The 16,952-nt window shown below is 35.7% G+C and overlaps 1 protein-coding gene across 2 annotated transcripts; it reads left to right on the forward strand.

Moving 5' to 3' along the window:
- The first annotated feature begins 1,802 nt into the window (after positions 1-1,802).
- Positions 1,803-12,922, forward strand: LOC110110543. Of its 2 annotated transcripts, none has more exons than XM_020842069.2 (8): positions 1,803-1,824; positions 2,113-2,434; positions 9,911-9,982; positions 10,844-10,905; positions 11,067-11,223; positions 11,877-11,954; positions 12,042-12,131; positions 12,566-12,922. In XM_020842069.2, the coding sequence occupies exons 2-8, from the start codon at positions 2,192-2,194 to the stop codon at positions 12,689-12,691; spliced, it is 828 nt and encodes a 275-aa protein (XP_020697728.1). In that variant the 5' UTR covers positions 1,803-1,824; positions 2,113-2,191; the 3' UTR covers positions 12,692-12,922. The 2 variants fall into 2 exon arrangements, with proteins under 2 accessions (XP_020697728.1, XP_020697730.1); XM_020842071.2 differs by having other exon boundaries at positions 12,569-12,922.
- Positions 12,923-16,952: the final 4,030 nt, after the last annotated feature.

Consider the following 16,952-nt stretch of genomic DNA (forward strand, 5'->3'; position numbering starts at 1 on the left):
GTCGGGCCTTGAGCAGAGCGTCCGGCCTTCAGCAGAACGTCGGGCCTTTCAGCAAAATGTCGAGGCCTATTGCAGCAGAAATGTCAGGCCTTGACAGACAGCCGTTCGGAGCCCTTCAGCGCAAAACGTCGGGCCAGAATTCGGACCCAAGAACACGTTGGGCCTTCGTGACTAGAACGTCGGAGCCATGCAGCAGCTAAGCATCGGTGTAGAGAGAGCGTCGGCTTCGTCAAGCTGACACTATAGTACGACGTGGCCTTAAGCACAGAATGTCGTATGGAGCCTGAATGTCGGGGTCCTTCAGCAGAACGTCGGGTCTGAGAACGTGGCGTAAACGAGACGCGTGAACGTCGGGCCTTGAGTGTGGTGTGTAACGAAGCTCCGATGATGGTCCGGCGAGGGTTTTCGCAGGTGTCGTGCGAGCTCCGGGTGTGGTTCGGCGATGGTTCCAGGCAGTGGTCCGCGCGAGCTTCCTGTGGTTGTGGTTTCCGGCGAGGTTCCGTTTGGTGGTTAAGAGGAGCTTCTTCCTTCGTCTTCTCTTCTTGCTTCTTGCTTGGATCCCCCTTTATGAAGAATGAGGGCTCTATTTATAGATTTTATGGAGTGGCATAGCTCGTAAATAGGCGTGAGATCAGGGGCGAATAGGGAGTGGTCGAATGGACGGCCGATATCGAATCCTACGATCGTGCATCATTCGTTGGACATTTGAAGGTCTTAGAGATGTCAGAATTAAGCGATCTTGGGCTCGTTGGATTCGTCTCGTCGAGTCGTTCGATTCGAGTATAAGCTCGTAAAAATCAGAGACCGTTTGGTAACTCAAACAGTGTTATGAAGCTTCCAACAACTCTTCGGGTCCTTGATTTGGACTCATTTGGACTCGGATTGAGTCAAATTTGGGGTTGTTGGGTTTGTATTTCCGAGACGCTCAGTTTGACTGTGTTTGCAGAAATCGGAGTTCAGGTGCTTCCAAATTTAATTTTTGAAGTTTCCAACTTGATTTTTGCGCCGAGATTCGTGCCCGATCAAGATAATTTCGTGATGACGTATCAAACAAGCTTGAGCTCAAACAACCCTCCGCTCGGCTCGCGAGCTTGTTGAGAAGCTTGCGGAACCCGTTGCAGGCAGGAGAATGAAATCACGCGTGGGAAAATGATGGACATTGGGGACGAACTACCGCTGGCGACAGACGGAAGCTTGTGACGACGTACCGGCCCTGGCAACGATGACGACTAAAGCTGGTGACGGACATTGGCACGACGGACGTACTAAGCTCGAATTGATGCTCCAGCAGCTCAACAAGCTCTTTTTTCGTCTGTTGAGTCGAGCTTGACTAAGTTTGAGTTTGAACTAGAGCTCAATATTTGATAGATATCCTCCAGCTCGAATTCGACTCTATCCCAGATTTATTTGCACCCCTATTCCCATCATTTAAGAAATTTAAAATGTATTTTAATACCACCGCATGCCTGACCGTTGGTCAGTTGCCATGGGATTTTTTTTTTTTTAAGCAGTGAGTGCTCCAACGTTGCCATGGTTTTAATATTATTTAATGGATCGAAGAGATCACCGGGCGGACACCGGTGCCATGAATTGGCCTAACGTCTGTTTGTTTTCCGCCGCGGAAGAGGCAATCGGGCCGGCGATCGTTAACCAAACGTTACGTTCTTAGGCTCGTATTTCGCCGAACATAGGCTAGGGTTTGTCCGTACAGTATAACATTGCGAGCTCATCACATCCGGTGCTTTATCCTCCAGAGCAGGGCAAATTATTGGGTCAGGTGACCGACTCAATAATTTTTTTTCGGTTATCGCGCAGGGAACTTTGGTATTTAGCTAAAATTTCCGGTTTTAAATTGATTGCTTTATTTTTAAAACACTGCTCATGGCACCCTGTAATTCCGTAAATGATCTTTCTTTTTTATATGGATTTTGCCGGAATCGCCGCTTACAAGGATTTTCATGCATGGTTTGATAGACCTTACGATTTTTTTTCGGTTACGTTCTGGATCATGAGCGTATCTTTTAAGGGGTTTGAGTTTTGATGGCAGATTTGGTTGTTCTCCTTTTGAAATCTGTTTTTAATCCTGAAAATTGATTCCGTTACAATATCCAGGCTTTTTGTCGTCTTCCGAGGGTGAACCTGTCTACTTTTGACTGTACTAGAAATATTTCCAGTTCAGGGCTTTTGAAAAATGGGGGATCATCTGGTGCTTTGTATGGATCGCCTTATGACTACTCAGACCGTGGGGGTAAAGCCGGTGGGCGAGCAGTTGGTGTCTCCTACCTCCATGACCACACATGGTAAGGGGAAGGTGGAAAAGGTCGTTGATGAGGAAGAGGAGCCGTTGCTTCAGTTGGTCGAGTGCCGTATTTGCCAAGAGGAGGATCATATCAAGAATCTTGAGAATCCCTGTGCTTGTAGTGGTAGTCTAAAGGTTTGCCTCCCAAACCCAGTGAACTCTTTTTTTTTTTTTCAATTTTTATTTTTCTTAATTTGTGAAGTTTCAGACTGTGGCGCTGTTGTGTTATTATTGTTTTTTGGTTTTTGGAAGATTTGACATTTTCATCAGCCATTTATCGGCCTAGTCGAGTCTTTTGGACTAAGGATCTTAATTGATTTCTATCAAGTGATGAGTGATTACTATTTAGTGGTAGAAATCACACCCAACCATATTAAGAATATTGAGTTAAAAGAGAACAAGAAAGTAGAGAGATAAAGAAGACTTCTTGAGTTAGAAAATATGAGATTTTAGTAAAATAGGCTCAACACTCAATCTTATAAAATTGTGTAAACTGTGCTTACCTCTCAACCCCCTATTTATAGATTTGGGTTGAGACTTGAGCATTACATAATTGACTATATGCGTAGCTATATAGAAACTAAGAAAAATAATAATATTGATTGTGTAGTCTGATTGAAATGTCTGGCTAGATGAATTCATCTGCAGAGATTTAAAGAAATTGTCGACTCGAGTAAGTGGGATAGTCGAGTAGTCAATTAATAATTTATCTTGAGAAGTCATCTCTCATTGAGTAGTTGCCATAGCTGAGTTCATAGATAGTAGTCGTTAGAGCCGATTGATAAGTCATAATCATTGACTAGGACAAGTTCTTGGATCATGGTCACTTTCTTGATGCAAGTTCTCTTATAAATCGACAAGTATGTGACCGAATAGATTGAGTTAACCTGGCTTGAATCAGGTCAACATAGCTTGAATCGGGTTTTTTGGATATTTGGATGTAGAGTGGTAACTTTAGATTTCCTCAATTCTTTTGTTGTCCATCAATGACTATGGACTACATTAATAGTTAGCATTGTGTATATTCCTATTGTAGAAAAGCACTTGTTTGAGCAATAGTATAAAAAAGAATGTGAAATAATAATCTCAAAGAAAACACTTGTTAAAAAGAGGATACAAGAGATTTACATGGTTTGATAATAGTTGCATAGGTCCACAACCACACAAAGAGAAGTCCATTCCACTATATCAAAGATAAATATAGGATACAAAATATTTTTTCTCTTTCTAGTTTTTCCTTTGTCTCTCTAAGTTTTGAATTTCTTCTCTCTTCCTTTGTTTGAATTTTTACCCAAATGTAGTCAAAATATATCAAGGTGCCCCATGCCTTATTCACATCAATAAAGATTAAGGTATAAGCTAATAATATAAAATATATGCATATACATTATACTACTTTCTTTTCTTTATAACTCATCATCCACAACACCATTGCCACTTACTAATTTGGGCCTAGTTTCTCCCTTGACCTCACTTAACCACGTGATCAACATATATCTAATCATATGTTGGAGTCTGCAAATAAAATATAACCTAAAGCCTAATAACTTTCAGTTTTTTAGATGATGCGACCCTCTGATGATCGTGTTCCTGCTTCTGCTTCCCGGTATTTGTCATCTACACTCTGCAACACTTACTATGGCCTCATTTTTGAACACCTATGTAACAACACAAGGCAATTCTCAAAACTATCATCAAACCTTGGAAAATGCAACCACAACTTCAACTTGTTGTTACCAAGCTCAAAAATCCACTTGAGAAACCTTGATTGGCTTTGATACTCATAGGACATGCACTCTTCCAACCTTTGATTTTTATCATCTTCTCTTTAATATCAGTCTTTCAAAGCAACCATGGCTGCCAATAGCTCATGCCTGGCATCTACTTCGAGGAACCATGAGGAATCTTCTAGCAAGTGTTGTATTAGCTTCCATTGAAACCTTTGTCTCCCATCCCTTTTTATAATAATAACGAGGTAGTGGAGTGTTGCAACAAATATTACGGCTAAGATATGGAGGGTTAAATTTAAATACAAATTTTACCCATATTTCATCTTCATAATCTATAGAGATCTTGATGGCATGATTTAAGCAATAAATTTTGAGCAAATACTAAATCTTGATTTCATGAGAAATTATAGGAAATTATCTCCACATCTAGCAGTTTCTCACTTTAGTTTAAATTTTGATGTATAGTCTTGACACCTCTTCCAAAGCATTCATGAAGTTGATTAAGGCTTTGCATTACCTCAATACATTAGTGGCAAACCAATTAGCATTTACTACAACAATTTATGCCTTGCTACAATGCTCCTTGATTTTGAAATGTCATTTGTCTTGCAACACCAGATCTCACTTGACAGAAATTTTATGGCACGTTTTATTTAGAATCCCCAACATTTGAGTTCACGATTGCTCCTATTGTTATGGTGTTTGAAGTCAAGTACAATGTGCCATCTTTGCTGTTATCATAATCTCCCTTTAATCACTCTCCATTTATCAATACATAATTTCAAGATATAACCTTCTAGACCAAACTAACTAATCCAGCTCACATTCTTCTCTAAGCCAAGAATGTGCCTCATGTAATGAAGCTTCCACATTGACATATTAGCAATCTTAATTTGTGCATCACCAACTCCAATAATATTCAAAGGCTTATCATCAATTCGACAAACTTTCCTTTAATCTTTTGTGGAAGAATTAGTTATAATATTCATGTAGAATATAATGAAAAAATGCTCTTGAGTCTAGGATTTGAGATTATAAGACTATTTGCACTAAAGATTAGTGCATCATAGATCTCTCCACTCGTAACATTTATAAATTCATTTATTGAATTTGTATCATATTCTCGTTTCCTATATGGGTAGTCTCATTTAATGTAGCCAGTTTTGACACATTGAGAATACAAACTATTATGGCCTTTAAATTGACTTTCATTTTGAGATTAAGATTTGCCTCTATTATTATCTCTCTTCTATTTCTCCCTCTACTTCTAAGATTTAGATTTGTAGAAAGAAGTTCCTCCACCTTATTTTAGTCTTTTTGATATCTCAACTCCCAATCAAATTGTTGACATACATCATTAAGATTTAGGTTTGAAGACTCTCATGAGTTTTACCGTTGTCATAGTTTCACACCTTCTCTCCAGTAGTGATGATAAAAAGCTTAGTGCTCGAACTTTGTCTTCAAAGTTAATATTAGTTAACTTCAACTTGTAATCTGATTTAGCTCATTGATACTCTCTTCTACTAAAGCACATGCAATCATTTTAAGATTGAAAAACTTCTGCATTATATCTACCTTGTTTGCCACAAAGACTTCTCGTGTCATGCCTCATGCAATATCTCACATCTCATTCAAAATCCCCAACATTTAAGATCACGTTTGCTCCCACTGTTAGTCTGTTATGGTGTTCGATTTCATGTATAATGTTTCATCTTTGCTTCCATGTTTTATGACCATAACCCCCTTGATCACCTTTCATGTACAATCTATAAGGTTGAGATGTAACCTTCTTCACTCAGCTAATTAATCTTGATCAAGTTTCTTTTCAAAGTAAGAATTTTCCTCATTTTATGAAGCTTCCACATTGCCCTATTAACAATCTTAATTAGTGCATCACCAACTCACATAATATTTGAAGGTCCATCGTCAACTAGATAAACGTTCTAACAGTTCTGAAAAAAAATTATCCGTAAATTTTTATGTATAATAGAATGTAAAGATGTAGCTGAGTTTATGATCTAAGATCTTACTATTGTCTGCACTAAAGATCAATGCATCATAGATCTCTTCATTTGCAGCATTTATAATTGGTCTATTTGACTTGACTTTGTTTGCATTTTTTATATGGAGAATCTTTTTGATGTGACCAGTTTTTCCACTTCGACTGCAATAGTATTGCTACCTTTAAATTTATTTCTTGTTTGAGATTTAGATTTGGTTCATTTATAGTCTCCCCTCTTATTTCACCATCTGCTTTTAAGATTTGGAGCAGTAGAAGAAATTTCTCCATCTAATTCTTGTTTTTTAATGTCTTCACTCAAGTTCAACTCACTAAAATTTATCATTGTACTTTAGCTTTGTGCACCCATAGGAACATTGATCATCATCATAGTTCCACATGAACTCTCGTCGAAGTGATAATAACACGCTCAGTGCACAGACTTCTTCATCGAAATTACTATCAATTGCCTCAGCTGAATTGTGATCCGATTGAACTCATTGATAGGCTTTGCTGCTACTGCTATGGTGCATTCAACCATCTTGAGATTGAAGAACTTTTCATTAAATATACCTTGTTTATCATTGAAAGCTTATCGTATCACCCCTGATGCAATTATCTCACATCTCTTTCAAAATCCCCAGCATTTGCTTTCACAAACTCCCTCAATTATGGTGCTTGTTTTCATGTAGAAAATGCCTTCTTTTCTTTGTTATTAACATAACCCCATTGATCACCTTCCATGTATTAGTACATAAGATTGAGATGAAACCTTTTTCACCCAGCTTCCTAATCAAGATTGAGTCCTATTTTAACTCTGGAATGTGCCACATATTAAGTTGCTTCCACAGTGCTTTTTATATACACTTTTTTGCACATCACCGACTCCCATAATATTCAAAGGCGCATCATTAATTAGATGAAGTTTCTTGCAATTTCTGTAAATAAATCATTTATGTAGAGTCGAGTGAAAAGACAAATTTAAGTCCAACATCCATTACCATAGGACTATCTGCACTAATATCAGTGCATCGTAGATCTTTTCACTCATTGCATTCATAAATTCATTCATATGATGCGAGCTTTGTCCACCTTTCCTATATGTTTAACCTCATTTAATTTGGCCAGATTTGTCATATTGACAACACTCCTTATTATGTGCTTTAAATTGACTACTCTATTGTGATTTAGATTGACCTCTATTATTGAATTTTCTCATAATTCTACCATTTTTTTAAGATTCAAAGCCATAGAAGAAGCTCCTCCTCGCGTTCTTATCTTTTGATGTGTTCACTTAAGTTCAGGTTTCTAGCATACATCTTTGAGGTTTAGTTTTGTAGACTAACATGAACTTTGACCACAATTCCACACCGGCTCTCTGACAATGATAACAAGCTTTAGGGCACTTTGTTGTTGAGGTTAATGTCAATTGACCCCAATTATCTTGTAACCAGACTGAAATCGTTGATGTGCTTTGCTGCTTAATGCCTTCAACTATCTTGATATTGAAAACTTCTCATTATATATAGCCTTATTTGTCATTGAAGGCTTATTTTACATGTTTGAGAGAGCTTTAATCATGCCTCATGCTATATGTTGAATGAATTGTGCTTTGTGATTGCCAAATGTACAACTCCAAGCAAGTGTCAATCCAGGAGATCCTAGTCGTCTATATGTTTTGTTATGAGCCTTATTTCTAGTTTATTTTTGGTACAAGTATTCATCGATTTTTGTTTTCTGGTACCTAAAATATCTATCATCAAACTTGTCGATCTCCATTTTCTCATTCTTGAATGCCGTTGGTCCCACTTTTGTTATATAATTTTAAAGTTTGCTTATAATACCAGTTCCTACGAAAAGCGCACACATTAGAGTGGCGCTATCAACAAGAACTAGAAATAATAGTTGCAAAATAAACACTAAAAATAAGAGGGCACGAGGTGGTGAATATTTGTGATAAAATATTATGGCTGAGATTTTGAGGACTAAATATCTAATGATAAATCACTTGAATAATCTACATAGATTTAATGTGGATTTCATTTTTAAAAATTGTAGAGATTTTGATAGCATGATTTAACCAATAAATCGTTATCCTGATTTCATGATCAAATCCTTGTATCCTAATTTCGTGGGATTTGCAGAAAAAAGTTGGAGAAAATAATCTCCATATCTAACAATTCTTGCAAGTCTGGTCGTCTTTCTATGCTAAACATAGAGAAGACAATCGGGGTGTAAGTGGAGCAAACTTGTGAGTCGGCTCGAACTTCTCAAACTTGACTCGCTGACGAGCTCACGAGTCGAGTTTATCTAGCCTTGAGCTCAAGCTCTTATATTAAATGAGCTGGAATTTGAGTTTGATGGTACTTGATTCGTGGCCTCGCGAGCTTGCTTAATTAGATAAATATTTATCAATAGGAAATGTATGCTATTTATTAATTTGTAACATTTAAAAATAAACTCAACTTCTTTTAGTAAATTATATGCTTTTAAAAAAAAAAAACCAGTCTATAAAAAAACTTCTTGTTCTTCTGAATGCAGCTGCTAATTGCAAATATTTAATTACATTTAATGCAGCTGTAGTTGTTGTTGAGCTAAAAAGTTGCAAATAACAAGTTCATATGTTGGGTCTCAATTAATGTAGCCTATAGCCTATTGTTTCTCCTAAAAAAAGAAGTTTCTTCTTGATGAAGCTTCTTCTCCTACGTACCATTGTGACTTCGCTTGAGTTCTTGTAATGAATTCACCAGCTCGCCCATCATGCTTCTCGAAGAGCTCCCATCAACCGTTGTGATTTTGCCTAGGCTTATGCAGTAACTTTGCTAGTTCGCCCGTTGTGCTTCTCGAAGAGCTCCTACCGACTGTTGTGACTTCTCCCAGGCTCCTGCAGTGACTATTGTTGCTTCATCGTCAAAGAGCTCCACCGAGTTCAAGTCAGCTCTTGAGCTAGGAGTTAATGGGCGAACCGAGCTTGAGTTCATTTATAGGGCTTGACTCAAGCTTGAGTTCGAGGCTGTTTTCTAAGCGATAGGCCGAGCTTGAGTTTTCTATGACTCGAATTCAACTCAACTTGTTTACACCCCTCGAATGTTAACTTCGCTGACAATAATAATTTCTTACTGATTAGCTGGATAAGTGGAAAGATTTCAAATTCGAAGATAAAGTGTTATTTTAATGTTTTACATGTGAATATCATGTGGAATGCTACTATGAATTATGGAATATCCTCTAATTATGCTGATAGGTTATAAAATAGGAAGGAAATATCATGTGTGGCTTGCATAATTGGTTGCCATCATCCGGGGCTAATCATTTTTTCTAGGTAGAACAATAGAGATCGTAGCTTTTTTTTTCTTTGAAGTGTTAACTGCCTGGAAGAGATTTTTTTGTTCATTGTAAAGTGTAAAAAGATAAACTTGTAACATTTTAAAATGTTTTTGACTGACTCTTTGTCTATATTTAAAATCATCAAGTCCAATAATATTATTAATACACTCTGAAAATAAAGAGGCGAATAGGCCTTACCTTGATCTGATTTTTATAAGTGTAGGAGAATAAAATATTTTCTTTTTTATTTTCTTCGATTTGTCTAGTTAACTGCAATTATGTTTTCTTTCTGTCATATTAAATAGTATTGGATTATTGAATCCTGTTATAGTTTATGTATTTCATACGATTTACCTGTTTTGTTACTTCTGCAAGTTCTTGCTTCGTTGTTGTGAGCTCAAATGTCTTTCGAAATGTTGCATTTTAATTTTTTTCATCACACAGTACAGCATGCTATGTTTTTTTTCCCCTGTAAATGAATGCATTAATTTTTTTATTTTAGTATTATTCGTCTTATTACAATTTGGTCACTTTGTTTTTTGCCTGTGTCTACAGTATGCTCATAGGAATTGCGTGCAGCGATGGTGTAATGAGAAGGGGGATATAACGTGTGAGATATGTCATGAGGTATCATGTCTTTACTTTCATAGCAATTGTGATTCCAATTGCCAACATCTTCTTTAAGGTCACTCAGTGGATGCCTTTTTTCTTACCTGTCAACCTGTTCATTGCCCTCATCATGTTTCAATAATCTTTTATGATTAACGTTATAACTTTGGAAGCATATAATGATCCTTAGTGCATCGCAATAACAGAATTTGGAACATTTTGATGAATTTAAGTAGCCTACATCGGGATGTCATCATTATCATCATCAATATAGAATATCACAATTCTCCAAATATTCATTTGTAGTTGCTTTATCTTTTATTTTTTTGGGGATTTACATACATACCACTTTATTTCATTTTATTTACATATCTAACATTTAAAATTTTAATATTACATGCCTATCACCCATAGAACAAAAATGGGTGCATGGAATGAAATATTAAAATTTATAGGGTGTATAGGTGATAATAATGAAATATATGAGTGATATATTTGATATTAAAATTTTATATGAGTGATAGGAATATAATATTAAAGTTTTAGGTGTTAGATATGTAAATAGCATGAAATAAAGTGGTATGTATGTAAATTCCCCTTATTTTTTTTCTTTCATTAGAGAACATAACGACAGTTCTTGCTAAAATTTGTATTCATAGATTTTGTTTTGATTACAAATTACAATTCTTATGACAGATTTTGGTCTTTTTAGGGATAAAACTATTTCTATATGACCCCTCCTTTAAATATTTAACTCTAGTGCTCATGACAAAAAAAATTCTTACAGAACATATGATATTATACTGATAATAGTACATCTTAAGTAGTGGAAATTAGTTTGCATTGTTCCATTTGATTGATTATTATTTTTTTCTTAAGAATTACAAGCCTGGTTACAACGCACCTCCTCGCTCGTCTGATGAGACCACCATTGATATAAGGCAAGTCATCTTGTTTGACATGTATTTTCTGTATCAGTCATTAACTGTTAAAGTGAGTACTGTTCACTTGTGGAACATGATACCGCTTTATTTAATGGTGTATACTATCAATCAGGATGGGCCTGTCTCTATGATTGATTCACTGTCATTCTGGATTGCAGTGAGGACTGGACCATCACTGGTGCTCATCTGGACTTGCGTGACCCCAGTTTTCTTGCAATGGCAGCAGCTCAGCGCCACTTTCTTGAAGCTGAGTATGATGATTATGCAACTACTAATGCTAGTGGTGCAACTTTCTGCCGCTCTGCCGCACTAATTGTATGTCCTTCATATAGTTGGTATTTTTTCTCTTTACAAATGAAAGATCATTTTGTGACTATAAATGAAATGTCTCTTCTTGAATGATTAGACATTGAGTACTAAGCCATTCTTTGATGTCTTTATTTAACTATGTAGTTTGATGTCTTTATTCTTTGATGTCTCTTCATAAATATTTTATAATGTTTTTCCAGTGTCTTAGTATTGATGATTTGGAACAATATTCAGTTACACTGCCGGCCCAGGAGGGGCTGGCTGAACCGGTCCAACAGGGACCGGTTCATTGCCATAGCCGTTTTGAGATTTGCTGAATTTTGATATCTAGGATTTGTTTTGTGTGGGCTCTAGGCTTTGCTAGAGATTTGGAGAGTACTTCTTCCTCTCAAATTGAAGAAATTTGTATCTTGGTTTGTTTTTCTTGTTCGTGGGTTGAATTAAAGTATTTCTCGTGTTTCTTCTCCAATCTATTTAAAATTCGTGCATGATTTTTGCTGATTTCTCTCTGAAATCTGCCATTTTTCTCGCTGTTTTTGTCAATCCTTGCTAGGTTTGCTTGCGAACTCAAGTATTACCCTTAGGGTTACTTGCGAACTCAAGTACTTCCTATCATATTCTCTGGTAGTTTTTCATCGTGTGTTTTTAACCAATTGCAGCTGATGGCACTTCTGCTGCTGAGACATGCATTGAGTGTCAGTGGTGAGGGAGATGATGATGCTTCCGCCTTCTTTTCGGTAATTGAATATTGTTTTATAGGCTGTCCGTTTTCATTATTATTCTTTCCGTTGCGCTTCATTCTAATTTTATGCAATGGTTGACAGCTCCTTTTGCTGAGGGCTGCGGGCTTTCTTTTGCCATGTTACATCATGGCCTGGGCTATGAGCATCTTGCAGCAGAGAAGACGAAGGCAGGTTAGCATTACATTTACAATCCCTTCAGCCCCAACAATGTGAAACATGCATTAGACGTTTTATTGCTTTATTTCCTGCCATATTACCTTTTCAAATTCTATCCATGTTCATTGCTATTGAAATAGTGAAGTTTTTGTAGCTTTTATTTGCTTCTAAGCATTCTCCTGTGTAATGCGACCCAATTGTATTTGATCTGAGGAATTTGCTGGTCTTCTTTTAGGTTTCGTTTGAGATGCCTTTCTTTCTACTTCTTAAAGTAGCATTTTGTACAAAATTTAAATTTCTGTATTAGAAAGATGCTTTAAGAAGCAGAAAGAAAACCGTCCCAAACAAAGCCATAGTTATGATTCGAGTCCAAATCTGAATGAGAGTTGCATTGTTGTAATTTTAGATAACAGTAGAAATATATTATAACTTTGAACCAAAACTTTCAGCAGGAAGCAGCAGCTCTCGCGGCCACTGAAGTCGCATTTATTCTAAGATCTGGACAAGGCAGTAACTTGCAGTTCGCCATTGCACCTGACTCACCTGCTACTCCTCAGCAAGGTTCACACCAATAGAGTTCATTGATGAGCACCCGTGCAGTTGTGTTTCTTTGAATCGATAAGCTCAGCATATTATTGTCGTTTTAAGGGCTATTGAAGCTTTTTTGGTTTCATTTCTACAAATATATTCATTTTAAGTTGAAGCATTTCACATATGTAAAATTAGGGTGGTAGTTGGCTTGTAAATACTATGAAATTCTGAGGGTCAAATGAAATCCTTTTTTACCGTTTTGATGATTCGATTTGTATCCTGGTTTCCAGTCTTTGTTTCTGGTGCTGTGTTTTGGGAGGCTGAATCCTAGTCAGGCTCAGGCTCAGACCATGAAAAGCTTGTAGTTTTAGCTAAATGACTTGCTAAAGTATAAATGGGGTTTTACAGTTATTTCGTGAGCAACTTCTCATGTTTAAATCCATTTAAGAAATCAAAGAGAAAACTTAAGCTTCGTTTCGGAAAGTTTTCTTATTATTTTTGCTTTCAAATTGCATTCACAATTTTTATTTAACTCATTATTGCTTTTAAAAAAATTATGATAGGAAGTAGTTTTCTACAATAATTTTCAAAGAAAAGTTGCTTTCTACAAATTAATTTTATAATCATTTTTATTAAAAAACTGTCGCTGTCCTAAAAGGATCTTAATATAAATATATAGATTATTAAATCAATTTTCTAAAAGTGCTTTTGTATTTAATGGTATTAGTTTATATTAAGAAAAACTTGTATTATGTAATTTTCATGGGAAACTAATAATTTCATTGAATAAATTTATGCAATTATGGGATAAATAATTTCAATTAAACATTTTATGCTTGGAAAAAAAAGTTATCTTTCGGGATATTTCTTCTGAAAATATTATGCAAAAAACGCGTTGTACAATTAAAAAGAAAAAAAACATATAACAAAATTTAAACATCCTGTCAATAGAGAAGTATTAGAAAATTTATTTATGGGTAATTGTACAAATTATAGATCTATCCAAAAACATGCCATGTACAGTCTTACAACATCATAAAGCTACTTTGATTTTGAATGTGCAGCTCATCTTGATATGTTTGTTGGGAGCTTTGGTTATACCAACCAAACGGTTTTGAGTTCGAAACTGCGAATGTAATGCAAGATTTTGTAAATCGGACTAGGTCGGCCGACCAACCAGTTCAACAGCAAATCAATCGTCCTGCCGATTTCGGTTTATTTAATTATTGGTTTTGCAAAAAATCAGGATTGAACCATTTCAACCGAGAAATTGGTATCAATTTTAGAGAATTGAGTAGTACGTTGAGTCATTGATGTTAGATCTTATCGATACAATAGGCGGTTGTTTTGTGATGAGCTTTGAGGAAGTTGTTGTAGAGACGAGTTTGAGAGGTTCAAAAGGAAGGGAGAAGGAGTTTGGTGGGATGGATTGGTAGTTTGTAGTGATTGTTAGGTGGAGGAGGTATATGGGGAGCGTGCTAGATGGGGAGTATAGAGTTATTGTGGATGGGGAGTGTAGAGCTGCTGGGGGTTTCAACCGAGTGAAGGGGTTGGGAGGTTGAGAGTTGACAATGGCTTTGAGGTTGCGACAATGGAAAGGAGGACTCGGGTAGAGTAGGGGGAGCGAGTGAGAGTAGAGAAATAGACTGGTTGGGTGACCTTGACAAAGGGAAAGGGAGTTTTTGTTTATTCAAATTGGCGGTTGGGAATATATGAGCAATATTTGGTATGTATTAGGGAGGCAGTAGAATTGGTAAAGATTTAAGTGGATTTTGGTAGGTGGTCAATATTGGGTAGAGACACGACAAAATTGATAGAGATTTGAGTGGATTTTGGTAGGTGATAAGGTTAGGAGAGGGCATAGTAGGTTTAAATAATGATATGCTTAAATTTTTATCATATATTTATAAATAATTATATCATTATTATAATATTTAAATATAATAAGTATTTATTACATCATATAGTTGGACCCCGATCGAACCATGGAACTGCTAATCTTTCACTCTTCCAGTTCGTTGTTCGATCCGATTTTCAAAGCCTTGACGAAATGTGTCATGAGTTTGCCTCAATAGACATAAATATTATTATTTTTTAATTGATAGTTTTAAATAACATTCTTTATAATTTATTGTTCATCATTAAAAAAAAAATAAAGAGGGACTTCTACCCACCTTTGGCTATTAATGAACTTTGTGGGTAGAAATATTGCTATTGTGAAAGAAGAGAATTAATTGTTTTAACTTTGAACATTGAATTCAAAAAAAGATTTACGTATTTAGTGCAATATAAAGGATTGGAATTGCAGTAAATATGCTTGGTGATGAATTGAATATGGAAGTGTGATATAAAAGATGTAGTATGGTGGACAAGATGATCTCTCATCTCAAATAAGAGAAGAGACTAGATGACATGTAGTTGTTTGGTAATTAGAGACTATCACGACAATCTTCTGTTAGAAGTAGGAGAAACTTAGGCTTCGTTTGGGACGATTTTTTTACTGCTTTCTAAAACGAAGTTTTAGTACAAAATTTTTTATTTTTGTACTAAAACTCCGTTTTAGAAAGCAATAAAAAAGCCGTCCCAAACGAAGCCTTAGTGTTTTAAGAATTATGCCCTACTTTTAAATATAATTTAGTTGTTCATAATAGGTATAATTTTTAGAGTAGTATGTAATCCTTTTTTTTTTTTTAAAGAATCTTCCAATTATTCATTATCATAAGATGGTTTAAAGCCTTTTAAACTTTGGGTTTTGTTGATTTGTTACGTGATGATTTTATTGAAAAAGATCGAAGTCGTGGTATTTTTTTCACTCAAGACTGGGTCTCTATGCCAGGTGTTCTGCCCGTGGCTTCAGGGGGTATTCATGTTTGGCATATGCCTGCCCTAACCGAAATCTTTGGGGATGATTCCGTACTACAGTTTGGTGGAGGAACTTTAGGGCACCCTTGGGGAAATGCACCCGGTGCAGTAGCTAATCGGGTGTCTTTAGAAGCATGTGTACAAGCTCGTAATGAGGGACATGATCTTGCTCGTGAAGGTGTGTCCCTCCTCCCACCTTCCTTATGATTGGGAATGCAATTGAATGATTTAGTCCTTGGTTGAACTAATATGTTTACTTGACTCGGGATTGAATTAGTTTATTAGTCAGGAGCTTATGACCTTAACATTGCAACAACCATATTCAATGATATCTCCAATGAATGAAATGATACCACTATTTTAAAACCATTGATGTTATAAATCCCACAAAGTTGATAGATAGTTTTTTTATAACTAGATTGATCAAAATAGTTATACGAACATTCGATTGTATATTTAGTGCATTTAATAAATGATAGCATGCTACTTTTTGTATTAAAATATTATCTCTTAAGCCACATCATAAATGGCTTGTTAATTAGAGGCTTGAAAATATCATAGGAATCATGGGAAGTTCAAATCCAAATAGATGAACTACACTATAATGAGCAAACCTCATCATAATTTGAGGTTAGATGGGAGTTAATAATGGTGAAATGGTGTCAGGGAGTATGTGGGCTAGCAACTCGATTGATTATAGTGGAATTAATAACATCAATTAATATTTGCCCTCTATGTGAGGGAGAAGGGTGAGCTAGTCAACCCCTTCGACTGAACAAAACATATCTAAGGGTTAAATACACACAAATTTTAATGACTTTTTGGTTAATCATTACAAGGAGGTAATCAATTTAACTATTATGTATAAAATTTAGAGTTTATTTGATCCTTATAATAAATTTTAAAAGTTATTAGTTAAAATTTTTGTATGTTTAAATCCATAATTTATGTCAAAATTAAAGTTAAATCAAAATAAAATTTTAAATCATAACAACTATCACCTTGTTTTTTAGCATGAAAGACTATAAGTTTGAAAACATCATAAAAAATTACAAGATAAGAAAAATTGTTGAACATTACCATTACATATACTTGTATTGATCTCAACACGAGCTCCTCATCAAAGGTATGAACCAACTTCTTCTTAATTACAACTTCATGTGTATGAAATTTTAGATGCCATTGATGTACTTTTGATTGTAAAAAAGTACTCTCCAAAAGTAAGTTGGGTACCCTAGGCCTAATAAGCTTTGGGCCAGTCTTCCTTAGGCAACTTTTAAGAAGTATAGAAGTTTGCCCCTTAGATTCATAAAATTCATGAAGATCTTTATCATTCCATATGGTAGTTTAAATAAGAAGTAGAGAAGTTTGCCCCTTAGATTCTTAAAATTCATGAAGATCATTATTACTCCATATGGTAGTTTAAATAAGCACCATAGTGTC

This window comes from Dendrobium catenatum, unplaced genomic scaffold (assembly GCF_001605985.2).
Source record: "Dendrobium catenatum unplaced genomic scaffold, ASM160598v2 fragScaff_scaffold_898, whole genome shotgun sequence".
In the NCBI taxonomy this organism is placed as follows: domain Eukaryota; kingdom Viridiplantae; phylum Streptophyta; class Magnoliopsida; order Asparagales; family Orchidaceae; genus Dendrobium; species Dendrobium catenatum.